This window comes from Rattus norvegicus, chromosome 14, assembly GCF_036323735.1.
Source record: "Rattus norvegicus strain BN/NHsdMcwi chromosome 14, GRCr8, whole genome shotgun sequence".
In the NCBI taxonomy this organism is placed as follows: Eukaryota; Metazoa; Chordata; class Mammalia; order Rodentia; family Muridae; genus Rattus; species Rattus norvegicus.
The window spans coordinates 91159651-91178003 of NC_086032.1; the positions used below are offsets into that span (position 1 = coordinate 91159651).

General features: G+C 42.4%; 1 protein-coding gene and 1 long non-coding RNA gene across 20 annotated transcripts in view; one reads left to right on the forward strand and one right to left on the reverse strand.

Annotated features, from left to right (window-relative positions):
- Cobl (cordon-bleu WH2 repeat protein) overlaps positions 1-18353 on the reverse strand; it is a 232552-nt gene that overhangs the window by 117930 nt on the left and 96269 nt on the right. For 12 of the 19 annotated variants that reach the window (XM_039092060.2, XM_039092053.2, NM_001401105.1 and 9 more), the window contains 2 exons: positions 16449-16546; positions 12206-12280 (listed from right to left, as the gene is read on the reverse strand). In XM_039092060.2, coding sequence (XP_038947988.1) covers positions 12206-12280; positions 16449-16546 — 173 coding nt within the window. The remainder of the gene's footprint in view (positions 1-12205; positions 12281-16448; positions 16547-18353) is intronic. The other 7 variants (XM_039092058.2, NM_001401104.1, NM_001401102.1 and 4 more) reach the window with 1 other exon arrangement.
- LOC102553003 (uncharacterized) overlaps positions 1-18353 on the forward strand; it is a 63037-nt gene that overhangs the window by 18276 nt on the left and 26408 nt on the right. The window contains exon 5 of the long non-coding RNA XR_005493423.2: positions 1923-17790. This is a non-coding gene — a long non-coding RNA (uncharacterized LOC102553003). The remainder of the gene's footprint in view (positions 1-1922; positions 17791-18353) is intronic.

Sequence of the window (18353 nt, forward strand, 5' to 3'; positions counted from 1 at the left end):
CCACCTTCTTACTATTATGTAAGTCATCTATTTGGCTTGTTTGATTTTACTCAAGGCATTGATTCTGGGTCCATTTACAAAGATTTCTACACAGGAAAACCTATTGCCAGCATTCAATACCTTTCCACCTGTACATGAGAAAGAAGATTCACATCACTTTAAATAGAGAGAATGGAGGAAGCCTCACAACTCTTGTGTGTGTATGTGTGTGTATGTGTGTGTGTGAAAAACACAGCCATACACAAACATACATACATAGAAACATACAAAACACATACAAATACATGCATGTACACAGATACACAAACACACACATATAAACATACACAGAGACACACAAACACACATATACACACAAAACACACAAATACACACACACAGACACATATAAATACATACATTAACACAAATATAGACACACAGAAAACACACATTGACATAGACACACATATAAACACACACAGGCACACATATACACACATATAGAAAACATACACAGATACACACACAGATACGCACCTATAATTACACACATACACACAAACACACATATGCACACATACAAAACACACACACAGATATCACACAGACACACACATATAAATACACACAAACACCCATATATACACACATATAAAACACACACATAAATACACATACTAAACAAACACACAGCTACACACATAAATATGCACATGCACACACACACAAACATATACAAACATACACACATTCAAGCACAAAGAAAAACGACATACAAAATGTTTCTAGTCCATCTAAGACAAATTCATTATGCTAAAAGAAAACAAATATTAAAGACAGTGCAGTAACTTAGGGATTATGATTAAATGCATAGTTTTACTTAAAATCCTGAGACAAAAAAGTTGGAATACATAGATAACAATAAGTAAGAATGGTTTCAAGTGAGGCAGCTGAACAATTTCTTTCTTACCCTTTTACGTTTCGTGATCTTCTTTCCTTTCAAAGAGAGAATCTCCCCAGAGTATCCATGAAGTAGTTATTGCCCAAACTTACCAAATTATCACAGCACAAATGTCAATGTCATTCCTGGTGAAATATCCTTTCTGAAAGCTCAACCCAGTTATCTCTCCAAAAGGAGACACCTAGCCCCACGGGGAGCATGGCAGGAACTATCGCACAGCCTTATGGGAGGCCGCCCTTCAAAGGAGTTTTGCTCTCTAATTACAGGCTTCACTCAGCTGAGGGCACTCTTAGTGAGCCAAGCTACAGGCGAGTCATTCTGACTGTGACATAAAAACAACTCTTTGATCTGCCTCACCACACAGTAGAGGTCAAGTATGGAGCGGTGATAGGTCACACATTCAGCCTAGCTCTGGATGTGTCTTTCCAATAGTAGCCATTAATACCACCCTTCCCACACATGTATACATCCCAGGTGCATGCTCACATGTGTGCACACACATGTACATCGTGGCCAATGTTAAACACATAAGGGCAGGCTTCCAAATCACAAAGGAGTATGGCCGAAGAACTGGAAATTTTACTCCTTAGCCCTTTGTCTCCATTTCTTTTCAACTTTTCTACACTTGAACTAGAAGTCGTGATGTCCCCTTAAGTTGAAGCTCCCCTCAGATAAGACTCAGAGTGGGAATTCAAGAGAAGACTGGAGCTTACATGTTCAGACCTCCCTCTTCTCCCACTTGGAGTAACCCACTCCCTATGAAGGAGTGGACTCCTAGCACGTAGAACGGACTTCCATCTCAGTACCAGGGCCTCAGGCCCACAGCGTCAGCACAGGTTCAGTCAGTATGCCAGTGAGTGAGACTGGATCAGAGGCCACAGGGAGGAAGGTGCCGGGAGGCCCGCCTGTGTGAATGCTTATTGTAGGTGGCTGGCTGCCTTTCCTCTTGTTTACACTGTTTCTTTATTATTTCCTTCAGGTGTTATTCTTTTCCACCATCAATATTGATTGTTCTTATAGCATGAATCAAGACCAGACATTACAAAGGAAATCATCGCTTCAGAAAAGCCGACATACACCGTGGCGATTATACTAGACTTAGGACATTTAACAATGTTCCATATGCTTGCAAAGTGCTGATGAAGTATTTACAAGTTTTAACCATAGAAAATATATGTAATATTAAGAGAGATATTACCTTGATTCAGCTTATATCTCAAAGTCTATTTGTAGAAGAACATTCTATTGTACAGATGAGTTACGTAATTTCCATTTGTCAGTTAAATACAGGAGCTCTCACTTGTTAAACTATATAAAAATACTGTGCACTGTTTATGGACACTGGTTAAAGAATAAGTGTTTGAAAAATCTCCTCACTTTGGTGGGGGAATGAAGCTTCAGAGGATTAATGAGCTCAGGGAGGGGGAGGATGAGGTGTGCTGGGCTTAGGAAGGCAACGGCATTCATATTTCCTGTGATTCTCAGAGATTAACAAGAGATGATACAACATAAATGTGGTTAAATACTAAGTCTGTGAACTGTGGGAGATGGGTGGGTGGCTGTGTTCATCCTCAGCAGTATGGATTGAAGCTAGGGCCATTTCTAAGGTGCAGAAGGACCCTCTGGAGCCTGCGCACAGGGATAGGACGCTGAGGACCTCTGCGTCTCCTCAGCCATGAATCCACCGCGTGGTCACAATAGGAGTTAAGGTGGACATGCGACTCACTTAAGATGGAAACATAAATCAATAGAACATGATTTAACCTGGAAGTCACAACAAAAGCTGGCCAAGAGGGAAGAGAATGGCAGCAGGGGATTCTGGGAGCTTCGAAAGATGCTGTAGGAGTGGACATCCATGTCACCGGATACCAGAAGGTCCCAAACACTAGAGATGAACTCACTCCAAAACTGCAAAAAAGCTGGGGCTAGATACTGCCAGCGAACGCACAACTGTCCTACTTGATCTGCCTTGGCTGCTAAGCCTAGGGAGAAAGTAGACAAGAGAGCTGGCAGGCATACAACCAAACATCAGACATCTTCAGGAAGAAATAACTCATTGTATAAAAAAAAAAGTCTGTGCACGGCACAGCTGGCCCAGCGCCTACTATTCTCAGGGTGCAAAATGAAAATAAATCCAGACGGTTAGAACAAGATAGCAAGTGGTCTAAGGATAGGATAGGTGCTGGGCAATGAGCAGAACAAAGACTCTACCATTACTTGAGACGAGATATTCAGGGGGAAGCCACGGTGTAGGTAGCCTGGCTCCCCACAGATCTAGATCGAGGCACAAGCAAATGTGCACTGGAAGTTTGTGGGAACACTGTAAGAAGAGGTGGGGTTAGCAAAGTGGGGAGGCCCAGGGAAGAAGTACCCTGCCGAGGTAGCCAGACCTGCCAGGCCCTGAGTCAAGGGAGCTGCAGAGAGCACCTCTCTAGCTGTAGAGAAGCTGCACGAGGACCACAAACCCAAGGTTAGGAGGTGACTGACTGACTGACTGACTGACTGACTGGGCAGTAGGAGGATCAGCCTTGGCAAGAGGATGACAACAGAGCTGTGCCCCAATGTGAGGTCCCATGTGCTCCCTGCAGGAAGCGGATGTCCTGATGATGGTTGGGGGTGGAAGAGTAGCTAAGGGAGGCAAAGGGCAGTCTAGGTTTCTGTTTAGGCATGGGTATTATAGAACTGCCATTTCCTGGATGGAAGTGACCATGGGTCCAATGATCTGCAAGTCACCCCTCCCTGGTATTCTGAAGCCACTTAAACTGATGCATGTGCAGCCAAGAGACAGCCAAGCTCTAAACTCCTCTGTTAAAGAATAGGGAGAAAGACAAGAGATCAGATCATTCTTTAAAAGAACAGAGAGGAAGTTAGTGTTTAAAAGGGGCATTTTCTACCCTCAACATCCCTCTAAACATGGTTTTTAGTAGAAGCTAAAACTCTGTGCTTTCTGTTTCCACTCAGCGCTAACTATGGTGAGTCACTTTTTCAGGCCCTGTTACGCATCACAAGCCCAGCATTTGTCACTGTTTGGTGTAGAGCAGCACCTGAAAGCCTGTGGCTTACTTCTTAGTAGGAGGTGGTGGCATCAAGTGGGGCTTAGTGAAGACAATTTAGATAAATAGGGGAATAGCCTTGATGGGAGTACTTGAATCTCATCCTCTCTCTTCTTTCTTCCTGGCCACCAAGTCTGACACATTTTCCCTATGAGCAGCTACCATGCATAAGCCCCAAGGCAGCAGGCTAATGAATTATGAATTGAAACCTTCAAAATGTGACCTGAGATATACCTTTTCACTTTTTAAATGGGAGGGAAGGAGGGAAGGAGAAAGGGAGAGAGAGGGAGGGAAGAAAAGGGGGGAGAGACAGAGACAGAGATGGAACCCAGGATCACGTACACAATAGGACAGGCCGACACTCTATCATTAAGCTACATCCCAGACTGTCTTACTTTTCTTTCTAACTTTGACATACATGTGCACATGTGTGGGTGTGCATGCAGAGACCACCCATGAACAGTAGAGCTCCATTGCTTTCCACCTTATTTTGTTCTCTTACTCTCTCGTGAACCTGGCTATCACTGAGTCCCTGGGATCCTCCTGTTTCCACCTCCCAATGTTGGAATTATAAGCACACATTGCCACGTTTTTTTAAAACATGGGTGCTGGCAAGTCTGACCTCAGCTTTTCATGCTTGTGTGGCAAATACTTTGCCCTCCCCCCAAACCCCGCCCAAGCCATCTTTCTAGCCTCCTTGTCTTAAGAGATGTTGTTTCAGTAACACATGCTGATAAACACATCTCTAATTGGACAATTAGGAATCTAACGACTCTGATCCAGACGGTTTGGGCGCTGACACGATGATGCTTATACCTCCCACAGTGAAGCCTTTCAGATTTTGAACTTTTGAATCAAGACCTATCAGCTAGAAAACCAAACACAAATACTACAGATATTTCTTGTGCCAAGTATTTTAGATAAGGGGCACTGATTTGAGCTCTCAGTGCAAATACTTTGGGAGGAGAAGTCACTGAAGCTTTAACATAAATGTCTCTGTGGTAGCTTCCACAGGTTGCTCTCGGAGGGACATAATATGACTATTCTATTTCTAATATAATTTTCCCATTTGTTTATTTCATGGGGGGGGACATATGGAGGTCAGAGGACAACTTGTACAGTCGTTTCTCTTCTGCCATGTGGGCCACAGGAACGGAACCTGGGTCCTCGTGCAAAATGTGTTTTTACATGCCAAGTCACCTCATGAGTCTAATGAGAACATTTTGATTATTACTTTTCACAAGTACACAGAGAAAAGAAAAAAAACTATTTGATAATTCGTCCCCACTGTGGATTGAGGTGCACAGAGCTCTACTGGGTAAGTGCTACACAACTGAGCCATGGGAAAGGAATGCAAAGCTAGGCAGCTTCACCAGGAACTGGTATTTGTTTCTGGCAGGGTCATGCCCTTCTGGGAATCAATGTAGTAACATAGTCTTCTGAAAGCCATAAAATTCCCAGATGCATTGATTCACTATTTCTTCTGCTAGTTCCATTAAAAAAAACAAATCAAAACAAACAAACAAACAAAAAAACTTCCAAAGGAAATCAGTTCCTGAGACAATGGTGTCCTGTATGAGTAGAAGGGAGTGAAGTGACAGACTCAGAGCTTCATCAGGAAATGGCTGAGAGCCTGCACCGTGCTCCCTCTCCTCTCCTCGGCTTCTCTTACTTCTCCTAAAGACTTTGGGTGGTGGTGATTTTGAATCCACCCAGCACAGGGAAAGAAGACTCTCTGAGGCCGGAGAACTGTGTCAGAATCCAACGTCCAACGGACACAACCTAGAGTGACTCCCTGCCTGCACGGCAGATAGAACCCAGGGTCTGGCATGCCAGGCAAGGGCTTTCCACCGAGCTGGATGCCCTGTTTCCATAAGAGGAAGCACATCCAGCCTCATCACGGCTTTATGGAAACACAGCAAAATTTTAAGCATGCGATGCTAAATAGAGAGGGAAGAAATCAAATCTCTCTCTCTCTCTCTCTCTCTCTCTCTCTCTCTCTCTCTCTCTCTCTGTCTCTCTCTGTGTGTGTGTGTGTGTGTGTCAAAGTGACTCTACCTCTAAGAAAGGCTCAAAGTGACAAGAAACATTGGAGCCTAGAAGCATTTGATGGGATTCCCAGTCTGTTCATCCACACCCTAGAGGCACAAATTGGACTCAGTGGGTAAAAATACTAAGGTGGGGATTAAGTTCAGAGCAATTGATGGCCCTGTGGTCTTTGGAGGAGTTAGAGTAGGGGAGTGAGGTGGATATGATAAAATTTACTGTATGCTGCATGAGATTTCTCAAAGAATGAATAAAAATATTATTTTTAAATTCCCATCTGCTATTCATTTTATAATTTTGGATAAATAACGTAAAGATACAGTTTATACAAAATCGATTTCTAACAAAAGCGAGTTCTACCCTACAAGCACAGCCCTCGGGGTATATTTTCTTATGAGAGATTTGCGAATGTTCCAGAAACAGCCTTCTTGAGCTTTTCCAGGCTAGGACACGCCTGGTTCCTCGTACTTGTGGGAACACTGACACCATGTGGTGGAGTCAGCTTCATACACAGGCTTCTGGCAACCTCTGGGAGTTCATTGTCTTGCCCAGAGACCAGTGGCAGCTGGGAAGGAAGGCAGGCTGGAAGGCATGGGAAGTAAGACAGAATTTCTTTAAGATGGTATTTCTAATAACGGTTCCTAAGTTGTCCTGCGTTCATGGAAGCAAACGTTTCTCAGTTGTCCTGTGTTCACGGGCTTCCTTGATATTTTCTGGAGTCATAAATGTTTGGCATTAACCAGAGCCTGAGGGTGGAGACTTCAGCAAGATATGGAACCCACCACAAACACAGGAGGCTCTGCCCACACAGGGGAGACAATGCCATGCTATCACAGCTTTTCCTGTGAACCGAACAAAGCAAGTGAATAAACTGTAATTTTAATTTTATTTATGTTTTGATCATTGATTCTTTAACACTTCATCAAAAAGCCTTTGGCTTCATGGTAGCAAGCAAGACTACACTATCAGCAAGGCTCTTGTTAATAAATTTTAGAGATTGGTGCATTTATAGAAACTGTTTCTAACCAGATGATGGGGATTATTATTACAGGTAGATTATCTCTCATGGCTGACTCTAAACGAGGTCTGGGCCTTGCGCGGGGTCCCTTCACTAATGACAAGTTCTCTGACATTCCCCTCCGTGGGCATAGAAAGAGGAGCTTCCCGGAAAGTGTGGGATTTCAAGAGAAGCATTTGGAGGGATTAGCAAGGTGCTAAGTGTATTTTAGGAGATACAAATGACAAAGGAAGCTAAATCTTGGAAGAAGGTAAACTTCGATTTACAGAAGCTGAATTTGCCTGAGAAGTGGGTTACACAGACCACCATCTGTCTACACTGATACTGTTGTTTGTTTGTTTGTGTCATAGGCATAATGTACTACTTAAAGCTTCTCAAAAAAAAAAAAAGCAATCAACAATCTTTGCAATCTCCCTGATAAGGTTCTACTGGACTGTGCTCAGAAGGCTTCCCGTGGGTGGTGCTGAGCACCACATAGGTTGTAAAGCAATAAACAGTCATCCACAGGGCCTGGAAACACTTGAAATCAAGGGATGGATCACTTGTAGCTTATCACTGGATCTATATATTTGGTAGTCTCTCAGTCTATGTAGTACTACTTGGAGGAGGACTAGTTGCCTTCAACTGTTCAAAACAGAAAATGTACAACACTGTGAGGACTCCTGGGACCCCAACTGCTGATGCAATTGGATCCTGCCTGCCGGTCAGATAAGGGTGTACTTGCAGGCTAGCGGGCAACAGCAAAGTGACAAGAGATAGTAGCACGGTGTTCTAAGGAATGCTCTGTCACCTTTGGAAAGGGTACCAAATACACAAAGGCACTCAACACGTTTGACAGATTTGATCAATAATCCACCTCTGAAAGTAGGGTCTTTCTCTGTCTGTGAATGGAAGATTTAACAGAGATCATACAACTAGGCTAACCATGGAGGTCAGGAAGGGCTTGGGTAGCAGACATTTCATTAGATGCTATTCAGTCCTAGGGCTTCCACTGTTTTCACAATCTATGGCTAACCATATCAAAGGTTCAGTTATAGACTTCGTTTTACATTATCCCTTTTTAACAGTATATTATTTCACGTGGATTTTTCTAATAGAAATCACATATCCCAGAGAATACTCCACATCCGTGGGTAATCATCTTTTCCTTCCCTCACAATTCTGTAGTCCTCGGTCATACTGAATCATGGTTGGTTAACCTCTCAGTCTCCCACTGAAGGGCCCCTGGGTGTTGTTTAGCTCCTGCTATTACAAATAATACCACAAAAATGGCCTCCTGCATCACCACAAACTCTGGCAAAGGAGCTTTTGTGACCAATAGATTTCTATTTGCCGGATTTCTGATGTAAAACAATAAATCTACTTATAGTTTGGCTAGATAACACTATTCTCCGCTTTAAATGCGATAGCATTTTACATTCTGCTCAGTAACGCATTTGTAAGTCCCTACAGATTAGCCAGCAGAGGTGATGGGCAAACCTCCGAAGTTTTGTTATCTAGTAGGTAATAAAAGAGTTTTGCTCTAAGGGTAAATGGTATTTCTCATGACTAAGCTTCAACTATTTTCAAATAATTTATATGCCAGGTACATCAGTTTTCTCTCTGCCCTGTCTATGCACTCCGATCAACGTAGCACCTTAAAGATGCCTTCTCCACAGGATATTCAGAGTTTGTCAGTTTTTATACAACTCTCACACTGGTGTTTACTTTCGCCGCCCCTCCCTTTCCCTGGATCGCTTTCTTATGCCTTTATTCTTCGTGCTGCTATGCAAGATTTGCCCCCAACAGTCAAATTAAAACTTGAGGTGGGAGACACAGTTAGAAAAGTATTCACGTGTGTGTGTGTGTGTGTGTGTGTGTGTGTGTGTGTGTGTGTGTGTGTGTGTGTGTGTGTGTGTGTTTTGCTGGTCACATGCCAGGTTTCAGTATGAACATGTAGATTTCTGATCTTTGAATTTGTTCTGGCGGTTGCTGTGAGATGTGCACACGTTTTATTTGTCTTCGGGGTCATTCCCAGCCCCACTTACTGATGCCCACTGCCCTTGCTGTTGAGCTGACCGTACTGTATTTTCCTTGCAACTGACTCCACGTTTTCCCGCTGCACCACTGCTCACGCTTAGAATTCTCCTCAAAGCTGCAAAGCCTACTTGGAAAGATCGGCGAGGCTTTCCATTTCACAGGCTTTTCAGGTTTTCTTGGATCTTCTTGTGTGTTAACTTTTTCCAACTAAATTTTTATTTATAATTAACTTTATAATTAATTTAACTGGTGCTAAAACAAAACCTAACTGGAACAAGGGCACTGAACAACCTGTCCAAGAGTATGGCCTCTGCTCTCATAAGCAGTTCTACAGTTACATGTATTTTCGAGGATCTTTCATTATTTTCAAAAATGCTTTGGACATTTTCTATGAAGTTTTTGCCTAGGTTCTCTCATCTGTGACTCACCCATCCATCTCTCAATCCATCCATCCATCCATCCATCCATATTCTCACTTAGCCAGCCAGCCATGCACATCATGACTATATTCCTATGTTTCTACGTACGTCAAAAGAGCTCACACAGTGTTGCAATGCTCACTACAAAATTAAGCTAACCACTCATTAACGTAGGAAGAGTTACTACCTGGTTATAGAATAGCTCGAATATGTGTGAGGTGCCAAGACCTTGGATATAATAATAGCTTCCCTGCTCAAACATAAGAAGTTTGTTTATTGAGTGTGCGAAATATTAGAAGATATTTTTCAACATTTCCCTGATAAAACAGGTTGATGAAAGACAAGCCTTAAAGAGTAATGCATTTATGGCCATCAAAAAAACGTCTTCTGTTGACCTAAGTCTGTTTAATAGCAGAGCAAACACAATGCCTGGCTGATGCAATTAGTTCACGTAGGAACATACTTAAGACTACAGCAGAAGAGGTCTCCTTAAAATCATTAGCTGACTCTATTCAGTCTGATGCGATTTGTGTGGGAAAAGACATAAGCAAGTGTGTGTCCCCTGGGCTCAGGGGAGCTTCTGGAATTGCATTAAATCCTCCAAATTGCAAACATTCTTACTTGACAGAAAGAGGTGGCGATAATGAAGGTGGAAGTCTGGTTTCCACAGTGCATTAAAATAAGGACATCAAGAGGAGGAAGCTCGTGAGGTCTGAGCAGTAACTTGTGTTTTCAAGTGCACACAGAAGACCGGTACGTCTCAGCGGACAGACGTGCGCAATTACCAGGGGCACATATTCATTTATTTCCTTGAACTTTAAGATGTAATTGGACTTTTGTAACTGAGGTAGATTTGACGTTTTCTTAGGCCGACAATAAGGGCTCGCTGTACCAATTAACTTAGACGGCAGGCATTTTCCTCAGTCTGAATGAGCTGACTTTCACTAACCCAGACCGTGACCAAAAACAAGTCTAAGATTGTTCTCAAATAAAATTCCATATTCTTGACTGAAAAAAAAATAGACTTTACACTCTATGAAAATACAAATCATTAAGAGTTTGTTTGCCAAACCTAGTAGAACGTACGAAGACCTCAAGTCTCTCAAACATATAGTTTAGAAATTACCCATTGGCAAAAGAAGAGTAAGTATGATGAGCATTTGACAAATGCTAACAGAGCTTTTTCTTCCTTTATACCTCCCAGAAGTCACTGTTCCAGTGTGACTACAAATCTAATAGCTCTCAACTTTTGGCCATGAACAAATTTGGAAGATAATTTTTGATTATAGATCACTGCTTGGCAGGGTGTTGTGTGCAAAGACATCAAAGAAGTGAACAGTGGTGATGTGGTAAAATTGCTCCACCCTTATAGACAATTCATACATAATGTTCTCAGTTTACATCAGCACATGTGGAAAGATATACTGAACTAATACTGAGTCTCTTCAGGATCTGTGAAATGGGCAAAAGACAACTCATCTTTCATTTTATTAAGAAACGTCTGCAAGAAAAATTTACACCTCTGGTTTAATGATTCTATAGCCATAACTTCTGTATTTTTAAATTATCTTGAAATTGTCATAGAAACTTAACCTAGCCAGGGGATGGTGGTGCACGTCCACAATCCCAGCACGTGGGAGGCAGAAGCAGGCAGATCTCTGAGTTCAAGGCCAGCCTGGTCTACAGAGTGGGTTCCAGGACAGCCAGGGCTACATAAAGAAATCCTGTCTGAGGAAAACAGAACAATCTATGAAAATGTTTTCTCATTTAAAGCCGTATAATCATAGAAATGAAAAAAATGTAGATGGGTATTTCTCTATCAGACTTTATTTCAAGTTGTTAAAAGATATTTTCAAGTATCAAAACCACACTGGATAGAACGAGATGGGATGTGCAACTAAGAGTGTCAGCTCGGCATTGTTAATGCCATGGAGAGTTGGCCCAAGTAATCTGTGTGTGCAAGCATGCACGTGTACACATGTGCATGTGTGTAGAGGATAGTGAAATGGTGAACAGAAGCCAGAGGAGTGCTGTCTGTCCTGCTCTGTTATTCCCACCTTTCTCCTTTGAGATAGCTTCTCTCACCTAGACTGGTTGGCCTCCGAGCTTCTAGGATCTCCTTATCTCTACCCTCCAACGCTGGGGTTATAGGCACACAAAGTGGCCATTCCTATTTCTGTGTGTGGATGCCAGGCACTGAGCCATCTCCTTACAGCTGTCTAGATAAATTTTAGAGGTAAATGTCAGGCTTTTACTAAAAGTATTCAAAATATAAGTACTTATATGATGCAATGATTTATGCTGTTTTGGGTGTTTAACATTATAAGGAAACTTATAATGTTAGATGCCAATTTTGAAATGTTAAAATAAAACAGTCATTTAAGAGATTTCTTCCTGGGTTCTGTTGACAATGTATAGTTACAGAGCTTAATAAATCCCAGTGGCCACTATCGGCCTACGTCTGGTAGTGTGTGGGGAAAGTTTCAGAAAGTGTAAATCTACGGAGTCCGTTGCAGGGTTCTCCTGCGCACTCTCAGTGGACTAGAGACGAGTAGAGGCTGAAATCCCCAACACTGGCCAAACAAGCACGTGCAAACACATGCAGCACACAGAAACGAAGCAATGGCATGGACTGGAGCTAATTTTCACTCTTGTTACCTGCGATGCTGCCTGGCTAGCAGAAGCACCCGCTGGATTAAGTACTTACGTTCAAGTCCCCTCCAGACGCTGACTTCGAGGGATCCTCGTCGCTATCTGCGCCCGACAGCCCAAGATGCTCAGCCTAGAACACAGACATGCACTCCACCATCAACTCAGACAAGAAAATAAAGCCCAACAAGAGCAGCCATCCTTAGCAGCTACAATGGCAGACATCAAAAAAAATAAATAAATAAAAATGAAAGCAAACAAAACAAGCAAACAGAAAACCAGCACAGGCAAGCTTGAAGCAAGGCAGAGGGAAGAATCTATGCGCACTCCTCCATTTTAGGAACTGGAGTGGTATTTCGAAACAGCTCCTACCCAAAGCACCCCCTCATGCCAAAATCAACTACTGAATCCAGAACTCATGAGAAGAAACTTGTCTTCTCCTCTTTTATTTTTTTGTTCTTTGCCCCAAATCATTTCTTTATTTAAAAAAATATTCAGTTTAGAAATAATAGTGACTATAATCTGGCAAAGTTAGAATAGCAAATCAACTGGTGAACTAGGTTTTAAAGATAGCGAAGTTTTAATTGCTCCATAGTTAACGGATTGAAGATACACAGAACCCATTTACCGAACAAACAGCTGATTCCTTCTCTATCCACAAAGGGCAAACAATACTATTCCATCAGCTGCACAATCAGGTAGGGAGAGCCAATTAGAAAATTCAATTCCCTAGCCTCCTAATGAGAACCTAGGGACTTAACCCAAGAATTCGTGCTTTCAATTAGACCTGAGGTTGAAATTTAGGTATGTTCTTAAAACAACTAGTTTGAGAGAATGAGTAATGTCAAAAGTGATACAAAATTGGCATGCATTAAAAAATTAAAATATTAAGCATTTGTCCTTACTTGCCCCAACCAAAATTAAAGTATATAGATTATTAACATACACATTCACTCACCTAGACACCTATGCATATTCTTCCTTAAAGGCAGCATACTAGAACGCAACTTCAGTTTGAATGCTTTCCTAAGTCCCCATTCTCTGATTTTATGCCGTACTGAGGCATGAGCTTGTCTGTCTGTCACCGTGTCACGGGATTATAAGAACCGTTATAAAGTTACTTACTCAAAGTGCTTTTGATGGATAAAGAAATTGAAAGTCACACTTTGCTAAGCACTGTGCGATGTGCATGGAGGACTGACATCAAGGACTTAGGGATTCATTCTAGAATTTACTAGTACTAGAACGGACTAAACTATCAAGATGTGAGCTGTTTGGCTATACTGATGGACAATGATGACCTTCTCTCTCACCAGGTAAGGATGCATTCAGCATGCCAAAATCTCTAATTATAGCAAGGATAGAGGCAAAGAGCTAGGAAGCATCTCTCTCTCTCTCTCTCTCTCTCTCTCTCTCTCTCTCTCTCTCTCTCTCACACACACACACACACACACACACACACACACACACACACACACACACTGAGCAACCCAATAGCAACAAGGCTAAGTAAGTGGATAATGTGTAGAGCAGGAATATATTTAAATAAAGCAGAAATAAATGAAAGATGAGGTACATAGAAAGTGATAAATGACCCTAAAAGTCCAAGGCAGAAAAGACAAGCTATTGCATAATGAGATATTCTTTTAATGAACAGGGCAGACTGTGCATCAACAGTGACTCTTTCCCTGATGGAACCTGGGTTCCTGGTGCTAGTCCTTCCCATTGTCAAAAGGTAGAGGGTCTCCACACTTCCAGTAGATAGTGGAGGGATGGGGACACCAACCCAGCTTCAAAATTTTTGACCCATAATTGCTCCTATCTAAAGAAATGCAGGGACAAAAATACAGCAGAGATTAAAGGAAAGACCGGTCAACCAGTGACTGGCCCAACTTGGGACCCATCCCATGGATGGCCACCAAATGCTTATACTATTACTAATGCTGTGTTAGGCTTGCAGACAGGATCCTAGCATGGCTGTGCTCTGAGAGGCTCTACCAGTAGCTGACTGAGACAGATGCAGATACTTATAGCCAACTATTGAACTGAGGTCAGGAACCCTGGTGGAAGAGTTAGGGGAAGGATTGAAGGAGTTGATGGGAATGGCAACCCTATAGGAAAACCAACAGCATCAATAAACGTGGACCCCTAGGAGCTGTCAGGGACTAAGCCACCAACCGAAGAACATACATGGGCTGATCCATGGCCTGTAGCTCATGTGTAGCAGAGGGCTGCCTTGTCTGGCCTCAGTGGGAAAGGATGTGCCTATATCTGTAGAGACTTGATGACCCAGGGGAAGGGGATGTGAGAGGGCTGAGGGGGATGGATGGAGTTGGTGGGGAGCACCCTCTCAGAGTCAAAGGAGATGGGGAACAGAGTGAAGAACTCTCGGAGGAAGGACCAGGAAGGGAGTCAACATTTGGAATATAAATAAATAAAACAATTAAAATTAAAGAAGTTAGAGGGTCTCTAAACCCCAAGCTTCTTTCGGTTACCTTACGAGCTAAACCAAATGTTTCCCTACCCTTATATTTTGCTTTATCTGCTGGGGATTGCCTCTCAGTGAGGGAGCTGCAGAATCAGCTAGATCTAAGGTGAGGGATGGGGAATTAAGAGTTTTATTATGAACTGGTAACCAAGGGGACGGGAGAAAACACAGTCCCAGCAAGTTCATCTAAACAATACCAGGAACAAAAACACAATTAAGAGCCCTGAAGAATTCTGATTCTTTAATTTCATTTATACTTGACATGAAAGGAAGAGGCCAAGGAAAGGAAGGGGAAGAACAGGAGGAGGGGGTGGTGAGCTACTTAAGAATAAAAAGATCTCACTAATGAGACATACTCTGAGCACAGATTTTCAAAGGACACAGAAAAACAGGATAAAGAGCACAGAATATATAATTATATACCTCATCCTTCACAAAGCGGAATGAGAAAACCATTACAAGGTTTCAGGAAGGAGGAAGAACAGGCCGTGCTAGCCCCACAGATAAAAAGAGTTTTGCTCTTCGGTGTCTAGAAGTTCATGCTGCAGCCTAGTAGAAGGTGCCCGTTGCCACCACAGCTGGGGGTAGCCTGGGACACCAGGCAAAGCACCTTAGGTTTTAGCACCACCACCAGCAAGCATAGAGTAAGTCGTAATACTAAGAGTGCAGGTTCTGAAGGAAAGAGCTGGCTGATGTGTATGCAGCACAGAGGTGCAAGTCTACGAGGCTGGGCTGACAGACTTCCTCGCCTCACAGGTGGAGGGCCTGTCCCACTTCAGAGAGTGACATGGATATCAATTACTTACCTTATTCTTTCCTTCGTAAAATCGGTGTATGTGTGTTATATGTGTGTCTCACATACATGTGTCTGAATTTGTGTGAGGAGCTGGGGATACAAACTCATTTTCGTGCTTGCAAAGCAAACAAACACTCCTCTTACTCAGTGGGCTATTGCTTTAGCCTCAACTTTGTATTTTTGAGCCATAGTTATTAGCAAGGAACGGATGCTCCACTTATTAAAAGAATACAATGGTGTTATTGTGCTCTTTGCCAGGTAACCGGAAGGTGTTTATGATTTTTGAGGCTCTTTAAACTGAATAGATAAATAAAGCTCTTCATTTTAACTCTTCGCAGTATGATTTTAAATCACTACAAAATATTGCGTTATTATGAATACTTATTGAGCAAAGAACAGCAAGATAAAAAACCAATTATAATGTTCTGTGATTTCAGTCATGTTAAAAAGGTAAAAAAAATGGGGTTGGGGATTTAGCTCAGTGGTAGAGCGCTTGCCTAGGAAGCGCAAGGCCCTGGGTTTGGTCCCCAGCTCCGGAAAAAAAAGAACCAAAAAAAAAAAAAGGTAAAAAAATAAAAACAAAAACAAACAAGCAAAACCAAAAGAAAAAATTTACTACAGAAAATGGGGCAATTCCAGAACAAATATAAGTGATCCTGACTGCAACCCCTTCAGACTTCCTACTTTAAGCTGGAAAGCTGGAATCATCTGCATGGACACTGACCATGATGTTTAAACTTAATAATGCAAGACTCACTCATTCCCATCCCCAGAGGCTGCTCACTGAGTCTCACTGTACTAATGAGAGCACCCGGCAGGATGTGGCTGAGGAGTCCAGAGGCTTTCAGCTCTACCAGTGAGTGAAACGTAAAACACTTTTCCCTTACATAACTGCCTGAAGCCTCTAGTGAAGATTCAGTATCACTAAACAGTTACTTTTTAAAATCCCAAGGCAGGTGCAGTAGAAACACTGTGAGAAACTCCTTCAGATCCCAGAGTCCCTCGCATGTGACCTACCTTACTGTTGCTCCTCTTATTAACTTTGAAAAACCCAAGAAATTTTTTCTTCTCCTTATCTGTCTCATCATTGCCAAGGGATGATTTCCTGAGCATTTCTGGAGGAGGGGAGGAAAAAAAGAGAAGGAGTACTATTATTTTTCAGCATTTGAAACATGAGATTAAGTACTTCACTTGTTAAAACCTTAACTGAATCCTTTAATCTGTTAGTTCTAAGAAGAAAATCATCGAGACTTCCATCAAAGCCTTCCGCGCTACCTCAAAGCCCTCCAGTCCAGAGGAAATCACGTGACGTTCTTATACAGGTTTTTAGCGACTAAAGCAGCGTTTTTCTCTCTGAGAGTGGCTTTGTCCTCCTTGTGGGAGATGAAAAGAACCGGATCAATGGACGGTCAATAGCGATGCCGTTTAACAGAGGCCTAGTGCAAACTCTGCTGCTTTGTGTTTGCCAACAGCAGCATTAAGGATAGGAGAGGTTACCTTCAACTGCAATTTTATCCAATCCAAAATAATTACAATACTGTCATTTACGACAGTCAGTATGAAAGCGACTGATGCTTTGCACTTGCTTCGGTACGGAGTCTGCAAAGGCAGAGTTGACCTGAGGTTGGCAATGCTTCTCCTTTTGGACTCCCCGAACATGTGTACTACTTCAAGTTGTAAATGCAGCAGGTGCAACCAGAAACCATTGCTCTAAGAGCTGTGACATCTTTGCAAAACCAGTCTGCCGTAGGAGGTCTGAGTAAGGTAAAAATGCTAATTAAATCATGAAACCCCTGTTCTTTCCTCGACCATGAAGCAACGGTGAAAGAGACTTGGTTACTGTTTGAACCTGATCTTCAGGGAGTCTGGTCATCGCTTTTTTCTTTCTTTTGTATTTGATTTAAAACAACTTATCTTGTTTCGCGTGTGTGAGTGTGTCCCTGTAATACATGCCTGTGTACCATGTGCATGCCTGCTGTCCACAGAGGCCCAAGGAGAACATCAGATCACCTACAACTAGGGTTACAGATGTGTGGGAGTAGCTTCCATGTTCTGGGAACCAAACTCGGGTCCTCTGAAAGAGCAGTAAGTGCCCTTAGCCACTCAGTTGTCTTCATTGCGGTCCCAGAACATTTCCTCTTTAAGATTATATTCTCCTATTTGCCTATTCTAGGCTTTCACTTACCCTGCCCTTCTCTCCCAACACAGGAAGATATGACAGAGTGGAGAAAAACTAAACAAAAACAAGAGGTCTTTTTGTAAAGGGTAGAAACATCAATTTTCCCAGATCAAACTGCAGGACAGCCAGACCTCTAGACCACTGGTGGAAATATTCCCTTGTGGAATCTGACAAAGTGCCGTGAGTATATTAACCCAGATCCAGCAAACATCCATTCATGTTTTGGTGTAATGATGTGTGGCTTCATATCTAAGTTAAAGAAGCACATAAAAGTCAATGCATTTAAAAATATGTATGAAACGCACTCTCCACTCAACAAAGCCACAGCTGAGCCCAGTGATGCTTAAACCGTCCTGCAGGAAGCAAAGCTTTTGTCCTGTTTGGGCAGGCCTGGGCACTTAATGACATGCAAGAGAGGCTTAGCCTAGGAGATTAGTGGGCTCTGATTCACACAGCAACCAAGCGGAAGGACTTACATGATGCAGCTGTGCAGATACACATGCACGCACATAATTATAAGTCACATCAAACCCCTTACTCGGTGTAGAACTAGGAAGGAAGAAAAATCTTACACCACAAACTAATACCATATCCAAACTATGGCATGCGATAACATGTCTGGTTCTAGTGTACATTAGTTTCGCAGTTGAATGGTATATGACAAGGATATATTAAAACTGACAACACTGTAGAAACCCATAGATAAACAAAGAAAATATGTTTCTATCACACAAGAGACACTA